This window comes from Zootoca vivipara, chromosome 11, assembly GCF_963506605.1.
Source record: "Zootoca vivipara chromosome 11, rZooViv1.1, whole genome shotgun sequence".
Lineage (NCBI taxonomy): Eukaryota > Metazoa > Chordata > Lepidosauria > Squamata > Lacertidae > Zootoca > Zootoca vivipara.
Window position 1 is genome coordinate 21845267 of NC_083286.1, and position 26352 is coordinate 21871618.

At 42.8% G+C, this 26352-nt stretch overlaps 1 protein-coding gene across 5 annotated transcripts in view; it reads left to right on the top strand.

Moving 5' to 3' along the window:
- TMEM232 (transmembrane protein 232) overlaps positions 1-26352 on the top strand; it is a 147209-nt gene that overhangs the window by 70952 nt on the left and 49905 nt on the right. For all 5 annotated transcript variants that reach the window (XR_009558319.1, XM_060280162.1, XM_060280165.1 and 2 more), the window contains 2 exons: positions 2599-2777; positions 17530-17777. Coding sequence is in view for 4 of the 5 variants with exons in the window: in XM_060280162.1 (XP_060136145.1) it covers positions 2599-2777; positions 17530-17777 (427 nt within the window). In the remaining variant the exon portion in view is untranslated. The remainder of the gene's footprint in view (positions 1-2598; positions 2778-17529; positions 17778-26352) is intronic.

Sequence of the window (26352 nt, forward strand, 5' to 3'; positions counted from 1 at the left end):
GCAGCTTCTTTTGATATCCTCCTAATCTTCTTTCTCCTTCAGCTACTTATTTATCTTTGACAATTCCTTTGTGCCACCTTCGGCAAACAAAATCCATGAACTGAAAGATTTTATTATTATGTTTCAGAATTAAACACCTGGCAGCATGAATTCAATAAGCCTCTGTTCTCTGTATCCAGGGCTGGCTCTGCCATTAGGCAGTGTGAAGCTACCACCTCAGTCACTTGATTTAGGGTATTAGGAAAAGGCAGTTAATGATTGGTTATTTAATTTAGGGTTCTTACGTTTTTAGTCTCTGTGGCCGTCTTCGTAGGTTGAGGTTTTCGGTTCTCGAAGCGTCGCTTCTGCACATGCGCCGACCGCACGCGTCGCTCTGCACAGGCACAGAACGCGTGCGCCGGGCGTACGCAGAGAAAAGACTTCCGGGGGTTGTCAACTTCGGAAGTCGAAACCTTCGGAAGTCGAAGCGTTCGGTTGTCGAGGTATGACTGTACTACTCAATACCAAATTCTGGGGACAAACAAGTTTCTTCCACACTATTGCCTTTTAGCGCTGCTGAAGCATTGCTTGCTCACAGTCAACCGAAAATTAAAACAGTGGTCCCAAACAGAACTGAGTAGAATACTTCAGTCCAGCAATGCGCAATGCTTCTCCCAGTGGACATGTGTCAAGTGTGCCACACAAGTGTGTCACTTTTCTTGTTTTTCTGTGGTGTCACATGAAGTGTGCTTGAGAAAACCCAATCACACAGAATCAAAAAGCACTTATTCAGAGGACGTAGTACTCCCCCCCTGTTCAGTAAACCTTTGGTCCTGCATATTGATGATGGTTTTGGTGGTGGTGGTGATAACAGTAATAATAAGATATGATTTTTATTTTCAATGAGAAACAGTAAAATTATATTTAAAAGTAAAAATCCTGTTAAAATCTTGTAGAAATAAATATTGGGGGAAAGCTGCTCCCCCCCCCAATTAACTTTAAATCATACAACTAAAAACTAACGCTAATGGTTTGTGGGATGTTTTTCTTACCCCATCAAAAAGCTTGCAAGAACACTGTCCATAATTACAAAAATGTCCCAAAACATTACATAGATTGTGCCAACCTACTCACACTTCCTTGACATTCCTTTGCGTGTTCAGACCCAGAAACCTCCCCTTTAAATAAATTCACACTTGACTCAAATTTTGGTTTTGGTTTTTGGCAGAATTTAGGCCACAACTTTATTGATTACAGAAAGTGAGTGGTTGCATAGGCTCTGGTTCGACTAGCTCCCTGCTCTCCAGGTAGCGCTGACCCAGGGCTCCATCATAGGTCAGCCAAGGGTGAACACCTGGATAAGCGGAAAGTCGGGGACAGACTATGTCCGCCACCCAAATGTCCCCCTAGACTCAGGCATGGGCACTCAGGCATGGGGTCTCAGGGGTTGACCAAACCATTTGAATCCCTGGATTCCTTTAATGGAATACCCTTCACATAGGGATGGCGAGAGCATTCTCCCATCCTTGTCACCTGAACCAGAGCCTACCCGCAACCTTGCAAGTTGTGACAATTTGCTAAGCGGCAGGCGAAACCCAAATGGCAACAGCCAATCAGCCAAGTGGGGGAAATTCCTGCCGTGACCCTGTCCCAACGACAGACGATACACAACGGCATAGCAAGGTCAAGCGCAAAAAGCCCTAAAAATAGGGAGAGGTGGGCGGGTGTTCTGATGCAAGAGCCGAAAGAGGAAGCTCTGGGTCATATGCATGGGCATATATAGGTCCCTCGATCCATTTGGACTGCGGCCCATTGGCCAGGTTGAACCCAGCAACGAGGGACCTACCAATCGGGTGTTGTGGCTGACCAATCGAACCCACCCACAACAAAGGGGATTGGGTTCCAGGTCTCACTGCAACACGCACCCTCTTTAAGGGAGGACCCAATTTACCATTTGTCTGTGAGAAATCTATGGATTTATTTTTACTACCGCAATCCGCTAACATTGATTGGGTTTAATAGTATACCACAAAAGGCATTTCTGGGGGCATTTTATGTCTCGTTTCCAACCCCGAATCAAAATGGTAAGTGGTAACTGGCTGGAATTTGGGGATGTTTTACAGGCGACAATTTGTAACAACGTCACTGATGGACTGCCCTGTGGGTGTGCTTATGTGTCAATTGTGCAATGGAAAGTGCACCTGCAGGATGATTTCCCACAAGCTGGATGGTTAAAAAGCCACATATTATATACACAGGGCCATTGGGTTTAGCGATAGCAGTGACACCCCAACAGTGTATGGTCCAGGAGAATGGGTTGATGAGACGCTAACACTGCATGCAAATGGTCCATTGCACATAGTAAATAACTTTTAAATGAGATGACATCTGAGTAGAACCACAGACATGGGCTAGGGCTTTCCACACCTTGTTTAAAAGGCCTCACCATGTTTGAATCGGGCCCGAGCTTTCAGAGGCATTAGCTGTCTGCTATTTGGAAATATATATATATATATGATAAAGACTACATAGATCTGGCTGTGATCCAGCAAAACACTCCTTATGTTCCGTTAGCAAAGGCATAGAATGCTCATGGGACACTGAAATATTTTTTTGCAGGTCATGATCCATTCTGGATTATTCGTTATGGTGTGGTCTACAACCTAGTTGTACTGCGTAGTGAACTCGCTGGAGATGTGACTCGAGAAGGATTAAGGAATGCTGTGTGGAGATCTTTACAGAAACAAAAGGCCATTGAAAAGGACAGCCATGTTTTGGATGCTCTAAGAATAGCAGAGGTAGGTGTGGAACCTAGTACTTTAGTCAGTATATGCCGTTGCTTGAACGAGATTATTGCCATAATTTCATTAATTACTTTTAGGCAGGGACCCTGGTTAATATTGGCATTCTTCAATACTCTTCTAGCTTGGCTTGTATTCTGTGTGGGACCACCCTTGAGGTTAGTTCAGAGGCAGCAGCTAGTGCAGAATGTGGCCAGATTGCCTGTTGGAGCAAACCGCTGCCAGCAAATAACACCTTGCTTGTGCGTTTTGCACTGGCTGCCACTGAGACTGGGCCAAATTTAAGGTTTGGTACTAACACAGAAGGTCCCTTACAGTTTGGGACCAGGTTTCTTGAGAGACTGCCTCATCTCTTATACCCCCAGGAGGTCACTTTGTTTGGTAAGAGAGTTCTAAGATAATGGAAGCCTACTCCACAGTAACTCAGAGAAGCACTTTTAGTGTGGCTGCCCCTGTTCACTAGACCAGCATTCCTGTCAAGATATGACAGGCTTCCACTGCTTGAAGTTACTCGAAACAATTGAATATACAGTATTTCTTTCCTTCACACTTGCCCCGCTGGCAGAATAGGCCTCTTCCTTCGTGGCCGTTTTGTGTTATTTTAAAACTTGCCATCTGTTATTTTGGTAACTGTTTTTGAGCTGTTTATATTGTATTTTTTTATATCACCTTGGGATGTATGTGGAAGGAGATTAATAAATGAGAATAAGAATAGCATTTTGAACAAAATATTATTGGTTTAGGCTCCTATGCATACATACAGGAGAGTAGGTCTTACTGAATTCGGTGGGACTTCTGAGTAGAAATATATAGGCTTGTACTGCACTTTATTGCTTTTATTATAATAAAAAAATTATAATAATGTTTCATAATAATTAAATTTATTTTAAAACAACAACAACAACAACAACAACTTTTCATATGATGTATTATGTAGTTTACTGTTATTTGTAAGTCACCGAGACAGGGAGAAGAAAAGAAAGCTCGCAGGTGAGAGCTGGGAGGGTCCAACACTTTCTGTGGGTGACAAAGGTAAAGAGTTACGCTCAGAGTTACCTTTGAGAGAGGCCTCTGTGTTTTCTCTTTCTTTCTCTGTTTTTGTTTTATTTTGTTCTATTTCATTATGAAAAAGCTTTAATAAAATCTTATGAAAAGAAAGATGATGTTCAGGAATGCAAATCTGCTGCTATTTCCTTGAAGTTAGAATATTTAGTATTTTCAGAAGTTGGCATTATTAAGATATGTCTATAATGATAGATGAAAGCACATAAATATTAATAATATTGCTGTTTGTGCATACCTTGATTTTTTCATGCCTGATACATGGACAGACATCCCAAAGAATGCTTTAACTTGTCCAAAAACCATTTTGTCTCTTTGAGAGCCTCTCCAATCTCCATCAGCTATCAAGACTGAAGTTTCCCTTCTTCAGCAGGATAATAGTGATATATTGTAATTTAAATTGAGTTGACCCCCAAACCCTACAATAATATTCCAGCCCGTTCACTGAATGTTCAGAATTTGGATTTCAAATAACGTAGGGGATAATCATTTGTCAGTGAAGTCAATAACAAAGTCTCCACTGGTTTCAGTAGATCTGGGTTATATAAATGCAAAAGTGGTACAATGAGAGCACATTGATACATGTCATAGCTCATATACTATGACACATTATGTCTTGCAAATGGCTTACATTGGGTGATATTAACCTAAATAATTGCTCAAGCACAAGGACTTCCTCCCAATATTGATGCGGAAATCCAGCATCGCCTGAGCTCTGCGAGTGCAGCTTATTCCCGATTGAAGTGCAGAGTGTTTGAGGACTGGCACATTCACAGGGAAACCATCTCCAACTCCTCGAAAGATTCCATCAACGGTGTCTCTGAAAAATTTTACACATCACTTGGGAAGACAGGTGAACTAATCAGTGTACTGGAAGAAGCAAAGATCGCCAGTGTTGAAGCAATGATTCTTCAACGTCAACTTGGTTGGACTGGTCATGTTGTGCGGATGCCTGATGATCGTCTTCCAAAGCAACTACTCTATTCTGAACTTAAAAATGGAAAGTGTAATGCTGGTGGTCAACAAAAGAGGCTTAAAGACTGTCTCAAGGCAAATCTAAAAAAATGTAGTAGAAACACTGACAACTGGGAAACACTGGCCTGCAAGCGCTCCAGTTGGAGAAAAGCCTTTACCAAAGGTGTCATGGGCTTTGAAGACACTCAAACTCAGGACACAAGGGAGAAACATGCTAAGAGGAAGGCACGCTTGGCAAATCCACACCGTGATCAACTCCCTCCCGGAAACCAATGTCCCGACTGTGGAAGGGCGTGTGGATCCAGAATTGGCCTCCACAATCACTTACGGACTCACTGTTAAAACTGTGTTTATGGAAGACTATCTTACTCGGCTACGAGTGATTGGCAAAGAAGAAGAAGAAGGGGTGGGGATGGAGAACACTCCATTGTACAAAGAAATTTTTGTGCTACATTGATTACAACCCAGGGTAAATCACTTACATTTTTTGCGGGGTGTAGAAACATATACATATAGACACACAAAACTAGGGTTGCTATATGCCTTCTTTTTCCAGAACCTATCCTCTTTTTCATGGATATGTAAAATGAGAGTCTTCACAGCGATCCATAGTTAAAAGTAGTAGTCGGCAAATGTGTCCTCTTTTTTGCTCTTCAAAATATGGCAATCCTAACACACACACCCATCTGCATCGAGTGCATCATATAACCTAAGATAGGGGTTGCCCACTTTTTGGACCAGTGGGTAAATTTTGAATTTTGAGAAAGTGTTATGGATGCCATTCTGATTATTTATTTTAACGCTAGATTTATTCTACATAAAGTTTCATCAATGGATACATGACTAATAATGTAACGGCAAGGAGAAACAGTGCATAGTTGGTAGAGGGGCTACATTTTCTCCTCCAGAGCTGGGTAGTGTCTCTGGGTTTGAAATGTCTGGCATTTTGAAAGTACATATAAATATTCTTTGAAATTAGATTCCATTCTTCACAGTGCAGAACAGGATTACAAAAATAGGCTTTAGAATTCAGACAGGTAAGGAAGATGAATTTGGTATAAGCAGTGTCTGCAGCAAAGTTAAATTATACATTAAACACTCTGTCCATTCTTATTATCTTAGGAAATTAGATAAGAATGCCTGATTTATTTAACTGAGTTGGAAATAAGCTTAGGAGATTTAAAATGCAGTTTTGTGATAGCCCAGACCCTAGGGAACAGGGGGGAATTTAGCCGGTGAGCATAGTAGGTATTCTTGTCTAAATATCCCTGGTTGTTTGCCTTTGGCCAATTGAATAAGTGCAAATCAAGAGCTGAACCACTGCTTATGCTATATAGGTCTCTATGAGAGAAGGAGAGAGAGAAAATGTTGAGAAGGTGCTAGGGGTTTTGCCTACGCAGTTTCAAGGGAGCAGTACCACTGAGAAGTCAGTAGAGACATAATAGGCCCTAGAGCAGGGGTGGGGAACCTTTTTGGCCCAATGGATCAGATTGTCACCGGTACCCACCCCATGGGATAACCTACCTGTCAGTCACCTGGTGCCAGATTATTGACAGGTGTGTTTTCCTGTCCAAATGCCCAAGTCCCTTGCACAGTGCTTCCCAAGCTCTGAGCATAGGACTGAAAAAGTTGGGGTAAATGGTTTTGTGGGTCAAATTTGACCCATGAACCAGAGATTCCCCATCCCTGGTCTAGCAGGTAGGTTACTCTCAGTTAACCTAATGTGGCATAGTCTTGGTCACTCCCTGGGTGGGAGACCATCTGAGAACTTCATCCACCCAAGAAACCCAAGAGGAAAAGGTGGGATATTAAAAGGAATACCATTTTGTGTTCATTGATTTACTTCCTGAAGCAATCTCATGAATGCCTACTCATTTGGATGTTACATGGGAATCATAACACTTCCCAGATCTCATTAGCAGGCTCCCCAGGTCCTGTCTGGTGGTTTTCGCAAAGCATCTGCAGAAAAATATATGGGTATAAATTCCTCTTTCTTGGGTTTGCGATAGTGTTTTGAAAATTGTCATAACCACATGTGGAGTTATTTCATGTACATAGAGTTTCCTAGGGTGATGCATTTTAAGTGGCTGTCTGCCTCTTGACTAAGGCAATAAGATTTAAATTATCATGCCACAAAAAAGGGACATTTTATGGTGTGTTAATAGTTCTGTTTGAGGTGTCAGGCCCTTCAGCAAGATTTTGAACAAAGCATTGAAAGGGATGGAAGGCCAGCATAAAGGAAAAAACAAACTTTTACCTCTACCATATTATCACACAATAAATATCCAATTGTTATATTGTTAGAAAGTGTATGCAGTTGTCCAGGGAGTTTCAAGTTTTCCCCATGACTCTTCTTTATGCCTTTATTAGGCGGGATAGAAGGACCCTGTCTCCTCTCTGCCACTCCATGTAATATGGGAGCCCTTGTGTCTATCCGTGTTGGGTCCAATTGGTCAAATCAGTGTGATTCAAATCAATTTCCCCACCCAAGCCCTTTAAATGTGATAACAATACAACCTAATTTAGACAATGGGTGCAATTATTTCTTACTAGTTTTGAGTCTTATTTTTTTTCTGGTTCCTTTCCTTTACTGCTGCACTGAATACATTTATACATTCACACAAATTTATACACACACACAGTTTTTCAAGAACTCGAAGGTTAAAAATGGCATGCATCTCTAACAAATGTCTTATTCTGGTACACGGAAATCTTGTATCTTAGCAGCACTAGTGAATATTCATGTATATTTAACATTTAAAAGCCACTTTGAAATACTTCAACATATCAGGGACTGGACTGTGTAGCTCCTAAATACATAAGATCCTCCTGAGGAAAGAGGATCCATTCTGAATTGTTTGCATTTTATGCCATAAATTTCATAATACTTTGGAGGTTTTAAAGCAGCAGATTCCAGCTGAGAACATTCTGGCATATATTGTAATGTAGAAAGGAGACAGTCTGCTACTAACCATTAGAATATACTATTCTGAATTAATAGAGAAGATGCAACAAGATTCTTTTTACACACAATTTGATAATGCGAGAATGAGAATTTTATTTCCACCCTCTCATTTCCATTGCTTTTGTAGCTGTTCTCTATAATATGCCAGATTATATATATCCTATATACATAAGATGAGATATGTTAAGTGGATTCCAGCATAAACATGGAAGTGCCTTGGGCAAGAAAGCATCACTGTTATTGACAGCTGTTTCATACCTTCATGGAAACTGGGAACATGTCTAATACGAAGAGAAAGTTCACATTAGTGCCAATCCTTAAGATTTGAACAAGATATTGTAGCAGTTATGGTGGTGCGTCTGAAAGCACCGTTCTCATGAAACCTCTTCTTCTCCTACTGTCACATCTGGGGAACTCAGCAACTCCCATAAGGCATTATTGTACTGGAAGCTGCCCAATCCCACTCCACCGATGTGGCTGCTGTAGGCAGAGAACATGCCACACAATGACCTGATTGACGCATCTTGCTAAACCAAACTATGGCTTACATCAGTGATGGCCAAACTCCAGCTGTTTTGGGACTACAATTCCCATCATCCCTGACCACTGGTCCTGTTAGCTTGGGATGATGGGAGTTGTAGTCCCAAAACAGCTGGAGGGCCAAGTTTGGCCATCACTGACTTACATGAATGAGCTCCCGGAGTGATCCTGATTGCTTTGCTCCTCCCTGATCATTTTGCTGCTCTTATAAGTTCATCCAATCTTGGGCTCATCGTTTAGCTCCATCCAGACAAACCAGGATCTGTAACCAAGGTTTGTTTTGTGCTTTTACGGCTTGCGGTTTTTCTGGGATTGCTGGGCCACAAGCCTGGGTTTGAACCATGGCTTAGCTCAGTGCAACACAGCAGCAAAATGATCACGAAGAAGCAAAGTGGATGCGATCTTCTGTACTGGAGACTGACTGCTTGCTCATGGTATGCCAAGTTTTGGTTTAGTGTTACATGCAAACAAGGGCACTGAGTATCCCTAGGAGAGAAGATACGGGGTAACTCTTATTATCAGTACCCTTCTCATCAGTATGTCCTGTAATGTACCCTAAGTGAAAGGGAGACATTCCAGGCTATATAAATTCAATTAATAATAAATAAGCTCTGACCCTAATCCTTAATGTATTTGCTTGCAGGTAAGTCTCACCTATTTAAGTAGAATTTCTATTTTAACAAGCTTAGGTTTTCAGCCTGTGACCAGCAAAGTGGCATCCAATTCAAACCCAAAGTCTGAGGGGTGGGGGGAAAGCAATTAGCCTGAAATTTCAAAAATATGGTAAGGTTGGTCATAATCTCTTCAAATTTACATATAGCCATGTGTCTACTCACACTGTATGATGTGCATAACTTTGCTCCATGTTGGCCGGCTGATTAAACCTAACTGACCAGAAGCACAAAATGAATAGCAAGAATTCGTCAAAGTAAAAAAAGCTGGAAACTACTTAACTTATGGCCTTTCTAAAGAAAACAAAAAAAAATTCATGGTGCAATAGAAGAGCATTTGTGACTCGTTTTGTGCAGGGGACGCAGGAGTATCTTTTGTCAAGGAAGTGGTTTCTTGTTGCAGGAGCATCATCTATCCAGCATTCAAAATACAGTACAGTCGTACCTTGGTTGACAAACAGCTTAGTCGCCGAACGTTTCGGCTCCCGAACGATCAAAAACTAGAAGTTAGTGTTACGGTTTTTGAACAATTTTCGGAAGCCGAACGTCCGGCGCGGCTTCCGATGGGCTGCAGGAGCTTCCTGCAGCCAATTGGAAGCCGTGCTTTGATTTCTGAATGTTTCCAGAACGGATTCTGTTCGACTTCCAAGGTAGGACTGTATCTGGAAAGGGTCTCTGAGCAAAGAACTCTGTTGGAATGCTCTTAACTGTCTCTCAACTTAGTTGATTCCAGCATCTTTATAAGTCTTTTCTTAGCAAGTTAGGAAACATTTTTACAAACCTCTATCAGAAATACAACTGTTTACTGGTCAGTGCACCTTAGGCACTTGGAAAGGCTTGAAATCAGGTCTGCATAGTCTTCAAATTTGTGCAGTGAAACTAAGCTGCTCTAAGTAATTAAATTTTGTGGATATTAAGCTGTGATAATACAGCATTTCAGACTTAATTTGGTTAATGAGACTGAAGGCTTATTTCCTCCCCAACTAATTTCTCTGGAGGTTGTATATTTTTATAATTTATTTTTCATCTCTGTTGAAGATTATTGTTCTGATATATCAATGCCTGATTCACTGGAACTGTGGCTCCAGTCATATCTGGGATACTTCCAAACAAGTCCAGTCGACTTGCCTCTTGTGCAGAGGTAACATTCCGGAAATGACACATATACACAAAACCATGTATCATCAACACAAACACCCCAGACACACACACTTGCAACTGCCCCTGCATGAGCAGACTTACCTTTCTAGAGCTGTGCTCCCCAAGCAAGGCAGACAGCTTTTAAGCTCTCCGCCTTGCTTACCGGACTCTGGAAGGATCTTGCAGGGCTGTCCAAGTTTTGCGAGATCTTGCCGGAGCCTCCCAGAGCCTGGTAAGCAAGGTGGAAAGCCCTGCACAAAAAGAGTTTTTAAGCTTTCCACCTTCCGTGCGTTTAATTTGTATGATTTCAACCCGTCAGCCACCAAGCGCGAAAAGTTCAAATTGTGTAAGTTAAACACGCACAAGATGCAAGTCAATTGTATATGGAAAATCGCACCCTTTTTGATCAGTCTCCACCAGCATAAGGGAGAATTCCTTAAAAGTCATCCCTCAATAGTATTTTACCCTGATGCCCTGACCTCAAGTTACATGATCAGGATCTCTCTTCTACAGGCAGGACTGTGGGGAGTGGGGATCTTATTGGCACATGTGGTGGAGTTGTGCTGAAGTTAATAAATTTTGGAAACAAGTGATTACATAAATAGTACAGTTATAGGTAAAAATGTGACCCTGGACCATAAATCATGCATTTTGTCTATTTTTGATAAATTCAGGTTTTATATGTAAACAGTGAACTGTTTATTTCCTGGTTAGTAATCATTGAGGGATAGAAAGACTTCATTTTATATCCTATGTAAGTGGTTCAAGGAAGTTGTGTTTATTGCTATTTCAGAGAAGTGTAATATTTGAGTAGCTGGGTGACATTGATCTTTCTGATTTCACCTCCATTTGGGGTTTATTCATTAGATATATGATATTGCAGTCACATAGGCGGCAAATCCCTTTGAAATAATGATTTTATTTGATGGCATCTACAGGGAAGACTTTTTTCTTTTTCTCTACTTCATTGTATGATGCAAATTGTGTTTTTATACCCCATTTATAATTCTATCCATTTCATTGATTCCTGATTTTTAAATTTCCTTTTGACTTTATGATCAAAAGCTCCTGGTTTTGAAGTTATCTTATTTTTGTGTGTCAATGTCTGTTTTTCTCTTTGTGTGCATTGTCCATTTTTGTCGTTCAGTAGAATACAAAACAAAACAAAATTGGAGGGCTCATTTGTCATGGAATATTTTGCACTTCCATGTCGGTTTCAAGCTCCATTTTTTCCCTAATAAGAATTGACACAGTCTCTGATTAAGGAAAGGATATGGCTGTCATGTACCTTGGCCTCCAAAGAGCGATGATTTAAATGCATGTACACTATTCACAACTGGGGTGAGACAGGCGCATATTGTATTTTGTTACTGGAGTAGAACAAAATATTCTGTAAGAAATGGTTTTGAGTCAATCATTAAACGGACCTCTGACTGCTAGAACCCATTAATTCTTTAAGGTGAAATAATGCGGTCTAAGCAGTGTGGGCTTCAGATGAAAAAGTCTGTCCATCTCTCTCCTCAGTACTTATGCTACAACCCACTTTAATATCCTCACCATATAAAGAAGGGCACTGATTTGTATTACAGAGTTGTGAGTGATCCAGAATGCCACAGGACGCCACCTAAAATCCCAGCATAGTGTGACAATTAAGAGCTACAAAGCAACTGAAATATGCTCTGCCACATTCTCATTGAGAAAAACAGCAGGGCTGTTGTTCCTGAGGCCACAGAGACAGCAAAGCCCCAATGCCCAGGTACACAAAAGAGACAGCAAATGGCAAAACAGGAAGAAACAGTTTGCTTTAAGAAACAGGCTTATAGATTCCTTTTGACTTGTCATATAGGACGCAAAAGCAACATTAAAGACCTGACCTTGCATCACAACTACTAAATGTGTCTCCTTTTTGGATTGTAAACATTTTCAAGAGATACTATATTTTAGCACCATTTTTGTTTGTTTGTTTGTTTACAGCCTCCCTAAATTATTTATTTATTAATGTGTGGCTCTATTAATTCAAGTAATCGTCGTCTTCTTCATCATCTGCTGAAATGCTGCCTATAATATGCCACTGTGTTTTTTGTATGCTGATGGAATCTGAAGCTGGTATACAGAATGCGCTGGCAGTCCTGGTTCATTGTAGCAATACAATTTGCAATGTCTTCCTATAATCTTCCAGGCTGGGTATTTCCTTTGATCTATAAAGTCCTGAAAAACATGAGCCATCTATGTTCATTTATCCTCCTCATCATCTAGGCCACATCATGAACACAAAGATCATCTGATGGTGATAATATCCTCTTTGCTGTGGGTAGTCACAATTGGGGCCAATTTAAATCCATATGAAAGATTACTTAAGTTCCATTGTGTTAATGGGAACTAGGTGGAAGTAGCTTGCATCTGTATCCAACCCTAGGTTTTTTGTGCTCATGCAGTTTTGCATGCAGTGGAACCAGGGTTAAAGTATACCTACCTTGTGGTTATCTGAGGAAGGTTCTTCATTTAGTCATGCACGCTTGAATATATGAGTTTGATGTCTTTGCCAAAGTTCAGGTGCTGAATTGGTAGCTTGAGTTTAACTCAGTGCAGTCTCTGAAGCATAAGTGGCTAACTTGCAATTCTCCAAATGTTGTTGGACTCCAATTCCCATCAGCCCCAGCCAGTGTTGCCAAAATTCAAGGGTGCTGGGAGCAACAACTGGAGGGACACAGGTTAGCCACCTCTGCTCTAATATTTTTCTGGGGGTGACCAGAAGCTGAACTGGGCCGAGAGTGAGGAAGTGAACCCTGGCATAAGTAGGCTAGCCATTTTACATGGAAAAGATCTCTATCTCTTTAGGTGCAATAAGAACCCACACCCCTACATTTCCCACCTAGTCATAATAGTCCAATAAACGTTGTATTAGTTAGTGATGGTGCCTTGGAGATTGTCAACAAGAATGACTCCCTTTTGGCTGCCCTAATGTAAATGCTGGCAAACTGAAGGAGAAGCTTTATTTTAAGTGCTTTCTGCCATCTGCCTTGCAAAACATGAAAGATTTTTTTATTTAAAAAAATCTCACATTTTTGCTTCAGTGTAAGAGTTCATTCTTTGTGTATTTGACCTCCTGCTTTTCTTATTGTGTAGAGCTTCCTTTCAAGCAAACCATTTCATTCTTTCATCCTTCCACCCTGCCCACGGTCACTGCCGAAATATATTTTGGTAGTCATTTTTTTTAATTGAAAGAAAGGTATCCTAATATGCTCTTTGCACTATGTTCATGACTTTATAGTTTGAGAGACTTTAAAGTTTGTCTTCCCTAAGTCAAGACGTGTCAGCCATATTCTGTCTTAATATAACCAAGTCTGCAGTAGCATGTAGCTCTGCTACAGATTTCTTAACCTTGCTTGTGTTGAACACTTGGACTGGCTGTATGCCATAGCTGCCAAGTCCGGGTCGTAAAGATCCGGGATCGGCAGCGCGCGCATGACCGGAGGTTGCGTGATGCAACTTCCGGTGGCGCGGCGCCCTTCTATGGGCACCAAAAAATGGCGGCGCCAGCGCCGGAAGTCGCTTCCGCGCATGACCGAAAACACGTAAAAGCGACTTCTGACGCCGGCGCCGCCATTTTCTGATGCCCATAGAAGGGCAAACCGCCACCGGAAGTCGCGTCACGCAACTTCCGGTCATGCGCGGAAGCGACTTCCGGCGCCGGCGCCGGCATTTTCTGGTGCCCATAGAAGGGCAAAGCAGCACCAGAAAAATGGCCGCCGGGCAGAAGCCAATTTAAGGGACAACACCGGGATTTTTCACCAAACGGGAGACCGCCGGGAAATGGTAAGAAAAAAGGGGTTTTCCTGGCGGATACGGGATACTTGGCAGCTATGCTGTATGCTACAGCCCAGATGGTTTTGAATATGAAGCAGAGAGTAGCAGCTTTCTAGTATGCTTTATTTCGATAAGGAATATGCCTGCTTGCCACGTTTTTGTCTACTTCTGTACAGGCCATTATCCGTGAGCTTGCCATATTGGGAATATGTCCCATTTACTTCTATGTACAGAAAAGATACAAAATGCTGTCTTCTGGTGCGTGAGATCCACATTCAAGAATTGGTGCTCTTTCTGATGTGTGTGCTTGCGTTGTGGACATAACAACAAGAAGGAGCACTGCATTCATATTTGGCATATATCTACTTCAATGGAATAGCAGGAGAGCTGGTCCAGACGTTACACTCAACATGTGGCTCAGCATCCTAACACTCCCAGCCACACAGCTGATAACAATTCATCATGTGATGCTGATGAGGCTTTCATGTGTTGACTTACCCCATTCTTCATGGGTGAAAAAACCACCACTGATGTGGACCACTGGCAGGAAACTGTTCTGTTCCTGGTGGGGGTTGCAGCCAGATGGTTGTTCCAGCCCAAACAGAAGTTTCACCAGGAATCCTGGTTCAAGGCATGAGTTCAAGGCAGCTTCCCGAACAGTTCCAAGTGATGCACAGGCTGGAGATTTATGCAAGCGGGTTCATATGTTAGTTCAGCAGCAGACAGCCTTAGACGGAGACTTAAATAGGGCTGCAGCTCAGTTTGCCTAGGTAGCTCCACTTTTAGCTGCAGGAACCCTTACCTGTTTTAGCTGTACCTGGATCTTAACTGTATTGACCGGACTGTAGCCCTGCTGTGGTTTCCAATGATGGCAGCACAACCTCTTTATACTGGGGAGCCGGTGGCAACATAGATGTGAATAGCTTTGATGGCATAGGTTGGCGGGCATTGAGGCCAAGGCATTTTCTTATATAAGGGAATGCTTGCACCAATTTAAGCTGCTACTGGAGGAGTCAGGATGTGAAATTTAAGCTTCTGCAACAGGAAATTCTGGGAAAGTAGCACAGTGAGCCACTGAGTCCTTGTGAGCAAAGTGACTTTTGGACTTCATTCACGTGCTATTTTATCCAGCAGAGGTAATGTTCATGCCAGGAAAATTATGAAAAATCCATTTTGTCTTGCTGCGCATCTATCTTGTTGTCTAATGTATGTTTTTGATAGCTGTTGCCACATCTTTAGGAGGGGAAACAGACCTTACATTTGACACTCTTTTTCTGGACTTGGGTTGGAAAAATAAAATATGTGAGCTATCCTTTTACTTTTTGTAATTTCCTCTCTTCAGAGGCTGAATTAAGGCTGAGGTTAATGTCTTGATAAACCATTCTAATTCATGGAGCTGTACCCAAACCCTCTTATGTCCTTCAGGTCTACAGCTCCAAACAGTCTCAGATCTGGTACAGTTCTTGATCCTCCCCTGATCTATTAGAAGATTCGTTCACCCTCCTGAACTCCACACCATTGCCTTTTTATGGGAAGGGAACGTAGCTCAGTGGTGGAGCATTTCTCTTGCATGCAGAAGGTCCCATGTTTCAATCCCTCACCTCTCCAAGTAGGGCTGGGATTATATCCTGCCTAAAACCTTGGAGAGTTACTGCCAGCCTGTGTAGCTAGATGGGACCAAAGGTCTGCTTCTATATAACACAAATTTGAAGGGACGCAGGTGATGCTGTGGTCTAAACCACTGAACCTCTTGGGCTTGCCGATTGGTAGGTCGGCGTTTCAAATCTCCATGGTGGGGTGAGCTCCCGTTGCTCTGTCCCAGCTCCTGCCAACCTAGCAGTTTGAAAGCACGCCAGTGTGAGTAGATAAATAGGTACTGCTGCGGAGGGAAGGTAAACAGCGTTTCCATGTGCTCTGGCTTCCGTCATGGTGTCCCATTGCACTAGAAGTGGTTTAGTCATGCTGGCCACAGGACCCTGAAAGCTGTCTGTGGACAAACGCTGGCTCCCTCAGCCTGAGAGCAGATGAGCGTCGCAACCCCATAGTCTCCTTTGACTGGACTTTACCTTTTGCCTTTGAGGGCTGGATTCAACTAACCGGTCCCACTTGTGGAAGCCTGCACAAAGACTTCCACCATCACAACAGGCTTCCCCCACCCTCACACCTCTTAAATTGGTTGTGGGATGGGGGAGGGCAGGGAAAAAACCCCAGAATAGCATGTGGGGGATGAGAGAGGATATTGTTTCACCAGGCAAGCAGAAATACTTGCAACTAAGCATGGTAGCTTGTTAAGGTTTGCTGGGATGTTATAACTCTGTGAGGGGTAAACCACAGCGCCCAGAATTCTTTGAGAGAATGTCCTCTTTCTCTCTGTGATTTCACCTGGCTACATTATTATTACCCCATAGCTGCCTTTGACTGGACTTAAGCGTCCAGGGGTCCTTTACCTTTAACACAGATTTGTATATGGCAAGGCCTCTTCTTATCCCAAACAACCACCTCCTGCTTCCCTGCTGGTTCTTAGTTTGCCCTCTAAACCCATGTGACCGGCCTTCACCATTTTAAAGTTTGAGGTACGTTCTATAATGAGATGAAATCTGAAATGTTTTGAGTGTTATCTATGTGGAGTACGTGGAGTTTTCCTTTCTTCCGTTTTTTGAAAAGCACATACATTTTGCTGTGGAGATGAAAAGGTACAAGGCTAAGCCAGGAGGGTGTTCCCCCGTCATCTCACTTAAACCTCTGAAAAGCAGGTTTTAAAGGGAATGGAACAAAGCCATCGCTGAGCAATGACACAAGCAGAAGCTGCAACAGCAAAGATTAAAAATGTTACTACATCTGGCCAATTAAAACAGGGGATATAGCTACACAGTGTATCTGCCTGATGTCATTAATAAACATGCTGCACACATTTAGATCTCATTGATACTGGAAAATATATTTGACATTCAGGTTTCTTCCCCTTTATTTAAGCATCTCCTGTTCCATCTGTGTGCTGTTACAAGTACTAATGGGCTTATAAAATGTAGCTGGACTAGTAAAGGGTTGCTTGAAGATTAAGTGTATTCACCAGTTGTCATTGATATTTTAAAGCCAAATCGAAAGGATTCAATATCCTCTTCATTTCCAAGAAAGAACAATTGTCTTATGAACATAAAGGTGGTTGATTGTGACCTTGCATGGTGCTGTTTTGAGGCCTATAGGTCAAGTGTGGACTGAAAGCTTTGAGCGAATACCTGCTTGTGAAAGTGCTGAATTTTTCCAAGCTCCTTAATGTTTCTATCCGTTAATATTTCAATGGGCATTTCAATTATTCGCACTTGAAATCTTGTTTGTGTTCCAAAGAAGGGAAATGGTGCCAAAGCCATCTTCTTTCAACATTTCATTCACAACCTTGTATGCAGATTTCCTGACTACAGAAGGATCAGTGAACCAAAAGTGGATTGTGGAGAGCAGAAATGAGCACGATCATGTCTTATTTATTTCCTCTTTTGAAGTTTTATAGATTGGTTCTGTCATTACCTTGTTTTAGTAGTAGATCATGCATACTTGGCTTTTGTACCCCCCCCCTTTTCCATTCATTTCTTAGGTTGAATGCAAAGGCCCCAAAGACCCATTCATTGCATCGAAAGAAAAAGGTTCATCAAATCCCAGTGAAGCGCCTTCTGCTCAGAACATTGGGTGGAGAGTTGCCACTTCCATGTGCCACCACTTCTTGCCACCTATTGGTCCAGACATCCCATTGCCACGTCGGCCTGTACAAAAGCCACCATTGATCCTGCGTCGAGAATCGGAGCTGTCTGTTAAGGAGAAGAAAGCCAAACGCCTGACTTTAAGGTACTCGTCTCCTAGGTCTGCGTGCTGTTTAGTGCGATTTGCTTTAATGTCCTTAGAAGGTATCTGAAAAAGTGTGCATGCACACGAAAGCTCACACCAATGACAAACTTAGTTGGTCTCTAAGGTGCTACTGGAATGATTTTTTTTATTTTTGGTTTGACTATGGCAGACCAACATGGCTACCTACCTGTAACTTATAAGGCTCGTAAGCCTTTCTCCTTCCATCATTCCCCTGCCTGATAAAGTTTGGTGCGCACACAAAATATTTGGAAATGATTTAATTTATCTGAGTTCTAATCTTTGGGATGAAACATTTTCTTCTCTGCTTTGCATCAATACGCCTCTCTGTTTCTCCCTCCCTCCCTCTCTCCCTCCGTCTGATCTATTTATTTTGGGAACTCTGCATCGTGTTTAAGCACTCCCACTGTCCCTTCCACTGCAGGTGTGGTGGAACTGCCACGGGCGCCCCTGCTGCCACACCCATGTCCCCGCAGGCAGTGGGAGAGCATGCCCGTGGAGGTGACAGCAAAGATGTGGCCGTAGAGCGGGAGGGGATGTGGCAGCATCCTGGCTTGCCTGCAGAGCAGGAGGTGGTGTGCAGTGGCAGGCAGCGGGGTTTTTTTTTGCCTCAGGCAATCAATCCTACCAAGCTGGCCCTGCTGAGAGTGAGATAAGACAGGTTTGAACGTTTGTCTAACAACAAACTAGCCCGGGATGCGTTTTCAGTATGACTGCAGCTTCAGCTGAGCAACTGGCCCTATCCTGGATGAATGGAGCCTCTTACTCATAAAAGGGTTTGGCCTGTTTAAGGAGCCATTGGCTCCAGCAGCATGAGATATTCTTGCTTGGGTTCTACTGGAGTCCTCGAAGGCAATGCAACATCTTCAGGACGGAGAGGCAATGAGACCATCAGCTTCTCTGGTGCTGGGATTCCTGAGGGAGCAGACATATCGCAGGCTGGTTCTGGCTAATCATCCTCATGGTTTGTGATGTTCTCAGAGTCTGTGTGGCCTCTTCCCTTGAGGCTGAGAAGCCAGAGCCTTGGCTCATGACACTCTGTAAGGTAGGTCAGTATTATTATGTCCGTACTGCAGGTGGAAAGTTGAGGCTGAGACATAATGGCCTGCTTAGGGCCACATAGCGAGAACTAGTCAGAAGCAGGATTTGAACCAACAACTTTGCACATTGCACCTCTTGCTGCATTATGGCTTTTGGCTTATGAAACAATTGAATGAAAGATGGATTACAATGTTAACATCAGATAGAATAGTGCAATATATTCTTGAGGACTTCAGAAAACATTCTCAAAGCTATAAATATTCTTGACAGCCTCTGCTTTCCCCCCAGGAAATGTATGATTGACCAACAGGGGATAATGGGAGGGAAGAGAAGGGAAGGAGATGAGATAGTTAAACATAAAATAAATCTAATATCCTGGAGTCATATTAAAAATATTGATGTATGTCAACAGGCAGAACATGTTTGTGCGCGCATATATACGACAGCTTCTAAAGGGTGTTATTTTGGTTTCTCTAATACTGCTCTTTGAAGCAGCTCTAGAAAACTCCTAGGCACTGCTCTCTCTCTCTCTCTCTCTCTCTCTCTCTCTCTCTCTCTCTCTCTCTCTCTCTCTCCCCTCTCCCTCTCCCTCTCCCTCTCCCTCTCCCTCTCTCCCCCCACCCCCTCACACAGATATATTGGCTCTGCCTTCTTTTGGACATAGCAGTTTTTATATGCCAACCTGAGATTCTGCCAACTGTGCAAATAAATATCAGAAAAAACAAATAGATTTATACTTATTTACAGTAAATGAAGATCTGGCCCAGTGGCCTAGAGTAGGTACCATAAGCACTCCAATGACTTAATGAATAACTAGCATGCATGGTAAAATACAATACTGGGAATACATGAAACTATTGTATGCTGATGATGAATACTGTATACAGTGGTACCTCTACTTACGAATTTAATGCGTTCCGAATGCACACTTGTAAGTAGAAAAAATTCGTAAGTCGAATCCCATAGGAATGCATTGGGAGAAAAAATTCGTAAGTCGAAGCAACCCTATCTAAAAATTCGTAAGTAGAAAAAATCCTATCTAAACCGCATACAATATGGCGGATGGAGCTCCATTCGTAAGTAGAAACATTCGTAAGTAGAGTTATTCGCAAGTAGAGGTACCACTGTATATGAAGTATGAGATGCAATTGCTGCATGTCATGGTCTTTGACTGGCTTCTCAGTGAAGTGAAAGACATATTAACTTCCTGATCTTTTCTCCTACCCAACGAATTATGCCTAAGTAAAAGAAAAAGTCTCTGCCAAAGAACGGTAGTTAGTGAGACATTCTCTTCATGGCAAATCCCCAAAATGGCAAAATACTGCAGTATGTATACATCAAGCCTACAGTCTACAGCCTTTTTTTTTTTGACTGCTTGTTAATTCTTTCATTTCTGACCATAATTTGGCTTATGCCCTCCATTACATCATGCCTCTAGAAATCCAATTTCACGCACTCACTTCTGGCATGGTACGTTTCTGTGCAAGTACAATTTGGTGCCAGCTATACTATCACAGATTCAAGCCTCTCTGAATTCTCATTTGCTCCGGATTTTCCCTCCCTTCCAGCCTTCTAGATCAGGCTTCCTCAAACTCGGCCCTCCAGATGTTTTGAGACTGCAATTCCCACCATCCCTGACCACTGGTCCTGCTAGCTAGGGATCATGGGAGTTGTAGGCCAAAAACATCTGGAGGGCCAAGCTTGAGGAAGCCTGTTCTAGATAATGAAGTTGTTTTAATATAAGAATTGTGAAGAGGTTATTCAGTCAGTCTAGATATCGGGATCTAGATAGCTTAACTTTGGAGCCTCTCCTGTGGCTGGGATGACACATTTTCTCAGCACTTGAAAAAAAGTAGATCCTGATAACTGCGAGGGGAAAAATGCTCCTGGAAGGAACTCCTGAAAGGGCCTTTTCCTGTTCCCCTTCAACTCCCAGGGGGTTAGGAACTCCAATAAGCAGAGGGGGATTTGCCACAATTAGCTGGAGGTGCATTGTGCGTGATGCTTCTACCTGATGTTGGCCAGTTGGCATATAGGGCCAAAACAGGCATGCCATAAAAGGGCTTGCTCAGATATGTAGTCCTCAGGCACATACAAATCTCATATCTGTGGTGGCTCCCTGATTGCAGAATGCTCTCCCCAGGGAGGCTTGCCTGGCACTTTCATTACATATCTTTAGGTGCCCGGTAAAAACATTCCTTTGGTTAATTAAACAATCTATGGCCTTTTAAGTGTGGGGGGGCGGCGGCATTGTTTGTGTTTGTTATTATGATTTGTATGTTTGCGTTTTTTTTATTGTAAACTGCCCTATGATATTCGGATGAAAGGCAGTATAGAATAATAATGATGATGATGATAATAATAATAATAATAGCAGTTACGTCTCATGTGAGTTGGCCTCTTTCTGCATAGGTGTCAGGGATGTGGCTGAATCGAAGAGAAGAGTCTGACTCTGGAAGTGAGAGATCGCAGCCACAGACGGTGCAGGAGGGGGTTAGTGCGCCCCCCCCTTTATCAAGAGTTCCCAGACTCAGAGAGCTCACAGGCAAGAGGGAGGGGAGGAGATAGAAGACATTGAGGGGGTTGCTATGCAACCAGGAGGGAGACAGCGTTCAGAGGAAGTGTTGTTTGAAAGCCGGGTGGGGGTGGGGAGTTCACCCACCTTTTCCCCGAACCAGGAGAGCTGAAAGGGTTAAGATGCTATGGAAGTGCAAGAGAGGAAGGACTGGACTTTGGCACCCTATGTGTTGCTATATAGCGGCTGAGACTCAGAGTGCCCAACTCATAGCAAAGGGAGGCAGCTCAGAACCATAAAACTGCCAGAGAGTTGTTAATTCTTATCGGGGCAAGCTTGCCTGCCTGAGATCATTACAATAGAGTTAGCATGCCAGTGATCAGTGGACTTCATAGGTGTGTTGCTGGTTCATCAGCTCTGACTCCTAGCAGTAAAAAAGGGGGCTGTGCGGCATACACCGGGCCCTTATTATATAGGCAAGTACTTTTATCTGTGGTCATCATTGCATATGCTTTGGCCCAGAGCCAACAAAGAACGAGCAAATGAAATGTTGAGGCCGAAAGATGTTCTCGTTATCTCACTTCCATTATGTAAGAGCTTTTAGCATCCAATTTCCTCCCATTCACTTATTCATTGTTGCTAACTCAAATGGAGATGTATGGCTATCCAGAGAAAACACTTCTTGGATTCGGTCACTGATGAAGTGCTTTGTGTGTTTGCTAAAGCTTCATGTAAGAACATTATTAACAAAAGGAAACTCTCTTTGAAGCCAGACATGGGCTGCACCCCAGAGTAGGGCTTGTTAACTTTATAGTAATTTCAGATTCCTAAAATGAGGAGTGCAAAAAAGTTGCGACATGACTTGGGAATTCAAAATATATTTTGGTCAAATTTATATAATTTAGTTTTGCATGAAAATAATGATTAACCAGAGCACCGCACAGAAATGCCGTTTACCTTCCCGCCAGAGCGGTACCTATTTATCTACTTGCACTTTGAAATGCTTTCGAACTGCTAGCTGGGCAGGAGCAGGGACTGAACAACGGGAGCTCACCCAGTCGTGGGGATTCGAACTGCCGACCTTCCGATCCGTAAGCCCAAGCTCTGTGGTTTGGACCACAGCGCCACCTGTGTCTTCCTACTGTTTAGCTAACTCCCAGCCAACCATCTGAGCTGTGCAATGGGGGAGATCACAAGAGAAGGAACTTAGTTTCAACCTCACTGCCTAATTATTTGTCTTCTCACCCAACATACTGCTCAGTTGACTGGAGGGAAACATCAGTTCAGTTTATAGCCACTGCAAGTCTCAGGAAAACACAAGATTGGTGAAGGAAGGAGATGACAGGAGACATTTGCTCAAATGGCACATTTCCCTGCACATCCTGCCTTTACAGAATCTGGCTTCTTTTTCCTGACATTAGAATCCTTAAATAGTCAATTTGTTTAATTGGATCGCTGTGCTTGGAACCCTTTCCCCTTGAAATACAGATACAGTAATTGAATATGTCTTCTGGAGATAAACCACAATAGGAATTTAGGAATACAGTGCTATGTTATTTTCCCTAAATAGAAAAAGATGATTTCCATAAACTCCCTTTCCCCTCTCCGTCTGATATTTTAATCATATTTTTCAATTGTTAATGCACCCAGGCACTCTGTCAAAGTGATATACCCAAAGCCTGCATTTTCAAAGATGTTCAGCTTCCATTATGCCTGGTAAACTGCTCTTCAGAAAATCTGGCTGTAAGTTGAAACCATTTGCAATTCTGGATGCTCAGTCCTTTTCAAACACGGGCCTCAATCCAGAGAACTGCATGACTAACTCTACATACCCAGGAAGCTTTTGACAGCTTTATAAACAGCAGCTTCTCTGCATTGTGTGGCACATCTCATAGGGAGCTCTCTGGTCTGTGGCCATTGCCCAAAGTTCTGAAAGGAAAGCTATACTTTTGAAATACCTTTCACTGAAACCAAGAGGGCTTTCTTCATTGACGTTGCCCCATAAGCCTGCCCCACCGTGCCATACACACATTATTTGCCTTCCACTGACTTCACTGCTAACCTCAGTGTTGTCTACAATATATCCTCTGAACCAGGCACCCCCAAACTGCGGCCCTCCAGATGTTTTGGCCTACAACTCCCATGATCCCTAGCTAACAGGTCCATGTCAGGAGATTCAGTTCCACCTTAAGACTTAGGCATGTTGCTGCTGATATATGTCACATGTCTAGGTATATCCTTTTATGGACTCTTACTTTCAGTTCTGTACTGGTTCTGTTCTGAGTTCTGTTCTGAACTGTTTGATCTGATGGAAGAGAGAAAGCATCGTTCGCTCTCTCTTCATGCTGTAATATAGCTGTAAATAAACCACTTTAAATGCCTCTCTGCTGCTGCCTTATCATCTCCGCTGCAACCGCTGAAACTGCGTGGGCATCTCTGCTGATTGCGTGCTCAGGTTGCTGAGACCCTGAGTCGTGTTCGTGTTCCATGGGAATCACCGGGACTGAGACGAAGAGGGAGCTGCCGGCTGGACCTCCCAATGGTGAAATCCCTACAGATTGCACTACAGATTGCGTTTCACAAGTCAAAAGACTGGAGGTCTGGAAATCTTCGCAGATGCAAGTTTTGGTAGTGATGTCACAGATAGCAAAAGCACTTCAGGTGTTTGTTATGTATACAACCATTGTCTTTTTGATTGGATGTGCAGGAAACAGACAACCGTTTGTCAGAGTTCCTGTGAAGCAGAGCTCAACGCTCTCTCACTCTCCTTAATGGATTGTGAATGGTTGTTGCAACTGTTCAAGGATATTGGAGTTAATGTGTCTTGTCCTATTCAGGTATATCAAGACAATCAGTCCTGTTTAGCTTTGCTAGCATCCGAGAGTTGCAAGCAGAGGACCAAATATTTGCAGATAAAATTACATCGTGCAAGGGAATGCATAAAGAAAGGACTGGTCCAAATATCATACATGCCAGGTAATGAAATTCCGGCTGATATGTTGTCCAAGGTTGTAAATAAAGAACAGTTGCACAGTTATATGCAAAAGCTACAGTTTGGAACTGCTGAGCTTAAGGTTTCACAGAATGGGGGAGTGATGTCAGGAGATTCAGTTCCACCTTAAGACTTAGGCATGTTGCTGCTGATATATGTCACATGTCTAGGTATATCCTTTTATGGACTCTTACTTTCAGTTCTGTACTGGTTCTGTTCTGAGTTCTGTTCTGAACTGTTTGATCTGATGGAAGAGAGAAAGCATCGTTCGCTCTCTCTTCATGCTGTAATATAGCTGTAAATAAACCACTTTAAAATGCCTCTCTGCTGCTGCCTTATCATCTCCGCTGCAACCGCTGAAACTGCGTGGGCATCTCTGCTGATTGCGTGCTCAGGTTGCTGAGACCCTGAGTCGTGTTCGTGTTCCATGGGAATCACCGGGACTGAGACGAAGAGGGAGCTGCCGGCTGGACCTCCCAATGGTGAAATCCCATCAGTCCAGTGGTTGGGGAAGATGGGAATTGTAGTCCAAAACATCTGGAGGGCCGAAGTTTGGGGATGCCTGCTCTGAACAGTGCAGTTATTGATTTATAACATTTTAATAACACTTCATATAATAAAAAACCCTTGGTTTACATAAAAACAAATTAATAACTTTCAATTAAAAAATATTCTAAAAGCAAGATAAATACAGAACACCAATAAAACACCAATAAAACTGAGTGATATACAAAACCAGAAAATTAAAAATTAAGAACCAGAGTCCAGGAAAGCTTCGGTAAACATAAAAGTTTGTAAGAGGTGTTTAAAAGTCATTACTGTCTCTGCCTCACATATTACCCGAGAGAGACAATTCCAGAGGGTGGCTGCTATGGCCAAAAAGGCCCGTTTCTCCATTGTTGCCAAGTGATAATCTACTAGTCATAGCATGACCATCAATGCCTTCGTAGAAGAGATCCACTTGGCCTGCACTGGGAGAGGCGTTCTGCTAAGAATCCTGAGCTCAAGTTCTTTAGGACTTTAAATGTCAGCAAGAAACAAGAAACAAACCCACCCTTTCGTTTAGTAGCTCATTGGCAGCCAGTGCAGGTTTTTAAACACTGGTGTAATACATGCAAAGTCCTATGCACGTTTACTCAGAAGTAAGTATAGCTTGCAGCCTAAGGGCTCACCCACACTTCCTTTTGTACCGTGCATTCTAGGCACAGGTGTGGGATTTCCAGGTCTGTGTCCAAGCAGGGTTTCTTTTCTTTTGTTTTTTTCCTAGCACTTCCCCTGGGGAAAACCCCAAAATTACTGATGAATCAGAGCAAACGGCAAGTGGATTTTCGTGTGTGTGTGTGTGTGTGTGTGTGTGTGTGTGTATATATATATATATATAAAGGTAAAGGTAAAGGGGCCCCTGACCATCAGGTCCAGTCGTGTCCGACTCTGGGGTTGCGGCGCTCATCTCGCTCTATAGGCCGAGGGAGCCGGTGTTTGTCCGCAGACAGCTTCCGGGTCATGTGGCCAGCATGACAAAGCTGCTTCTGGTGAACCAGAGCAGCGCACGGAAACGCCGTTTACCTTCCCGCCGGAGCGGTCCCTATTTATCTACTTGCACTTTGACGTGCTTTCGAACTGCTAGGTGGGCAGGAGCTGGGACCAAGCAACGGGAGCTCACCCCGTCACAGGGATTCGAACCGCCGACCTTCTGATCAGCAAGCCCTAGACTCTGTGATTTAACCCACAGCGCCACCTGGGTCCCATATAATTTTTGCATATAATTTCCAAACATCTTATTACATTCATTCATATCTTATACAATTTTTTGACTTCCCTCAGCCACGCCTGAAGATTTCCCCTCTTCATCACTTAGTCTGACATTTCATTATCTTCACTATTACTTATAAATACACCATAACTCAATGTCCTTCCTAAATTTTTCCTGCAATATTTCATATAACCCTCCTTACAGAACTACAAACAGCAAGTGGATTTCCAGCATAGCTGCTAAGTACCCCGTTTTC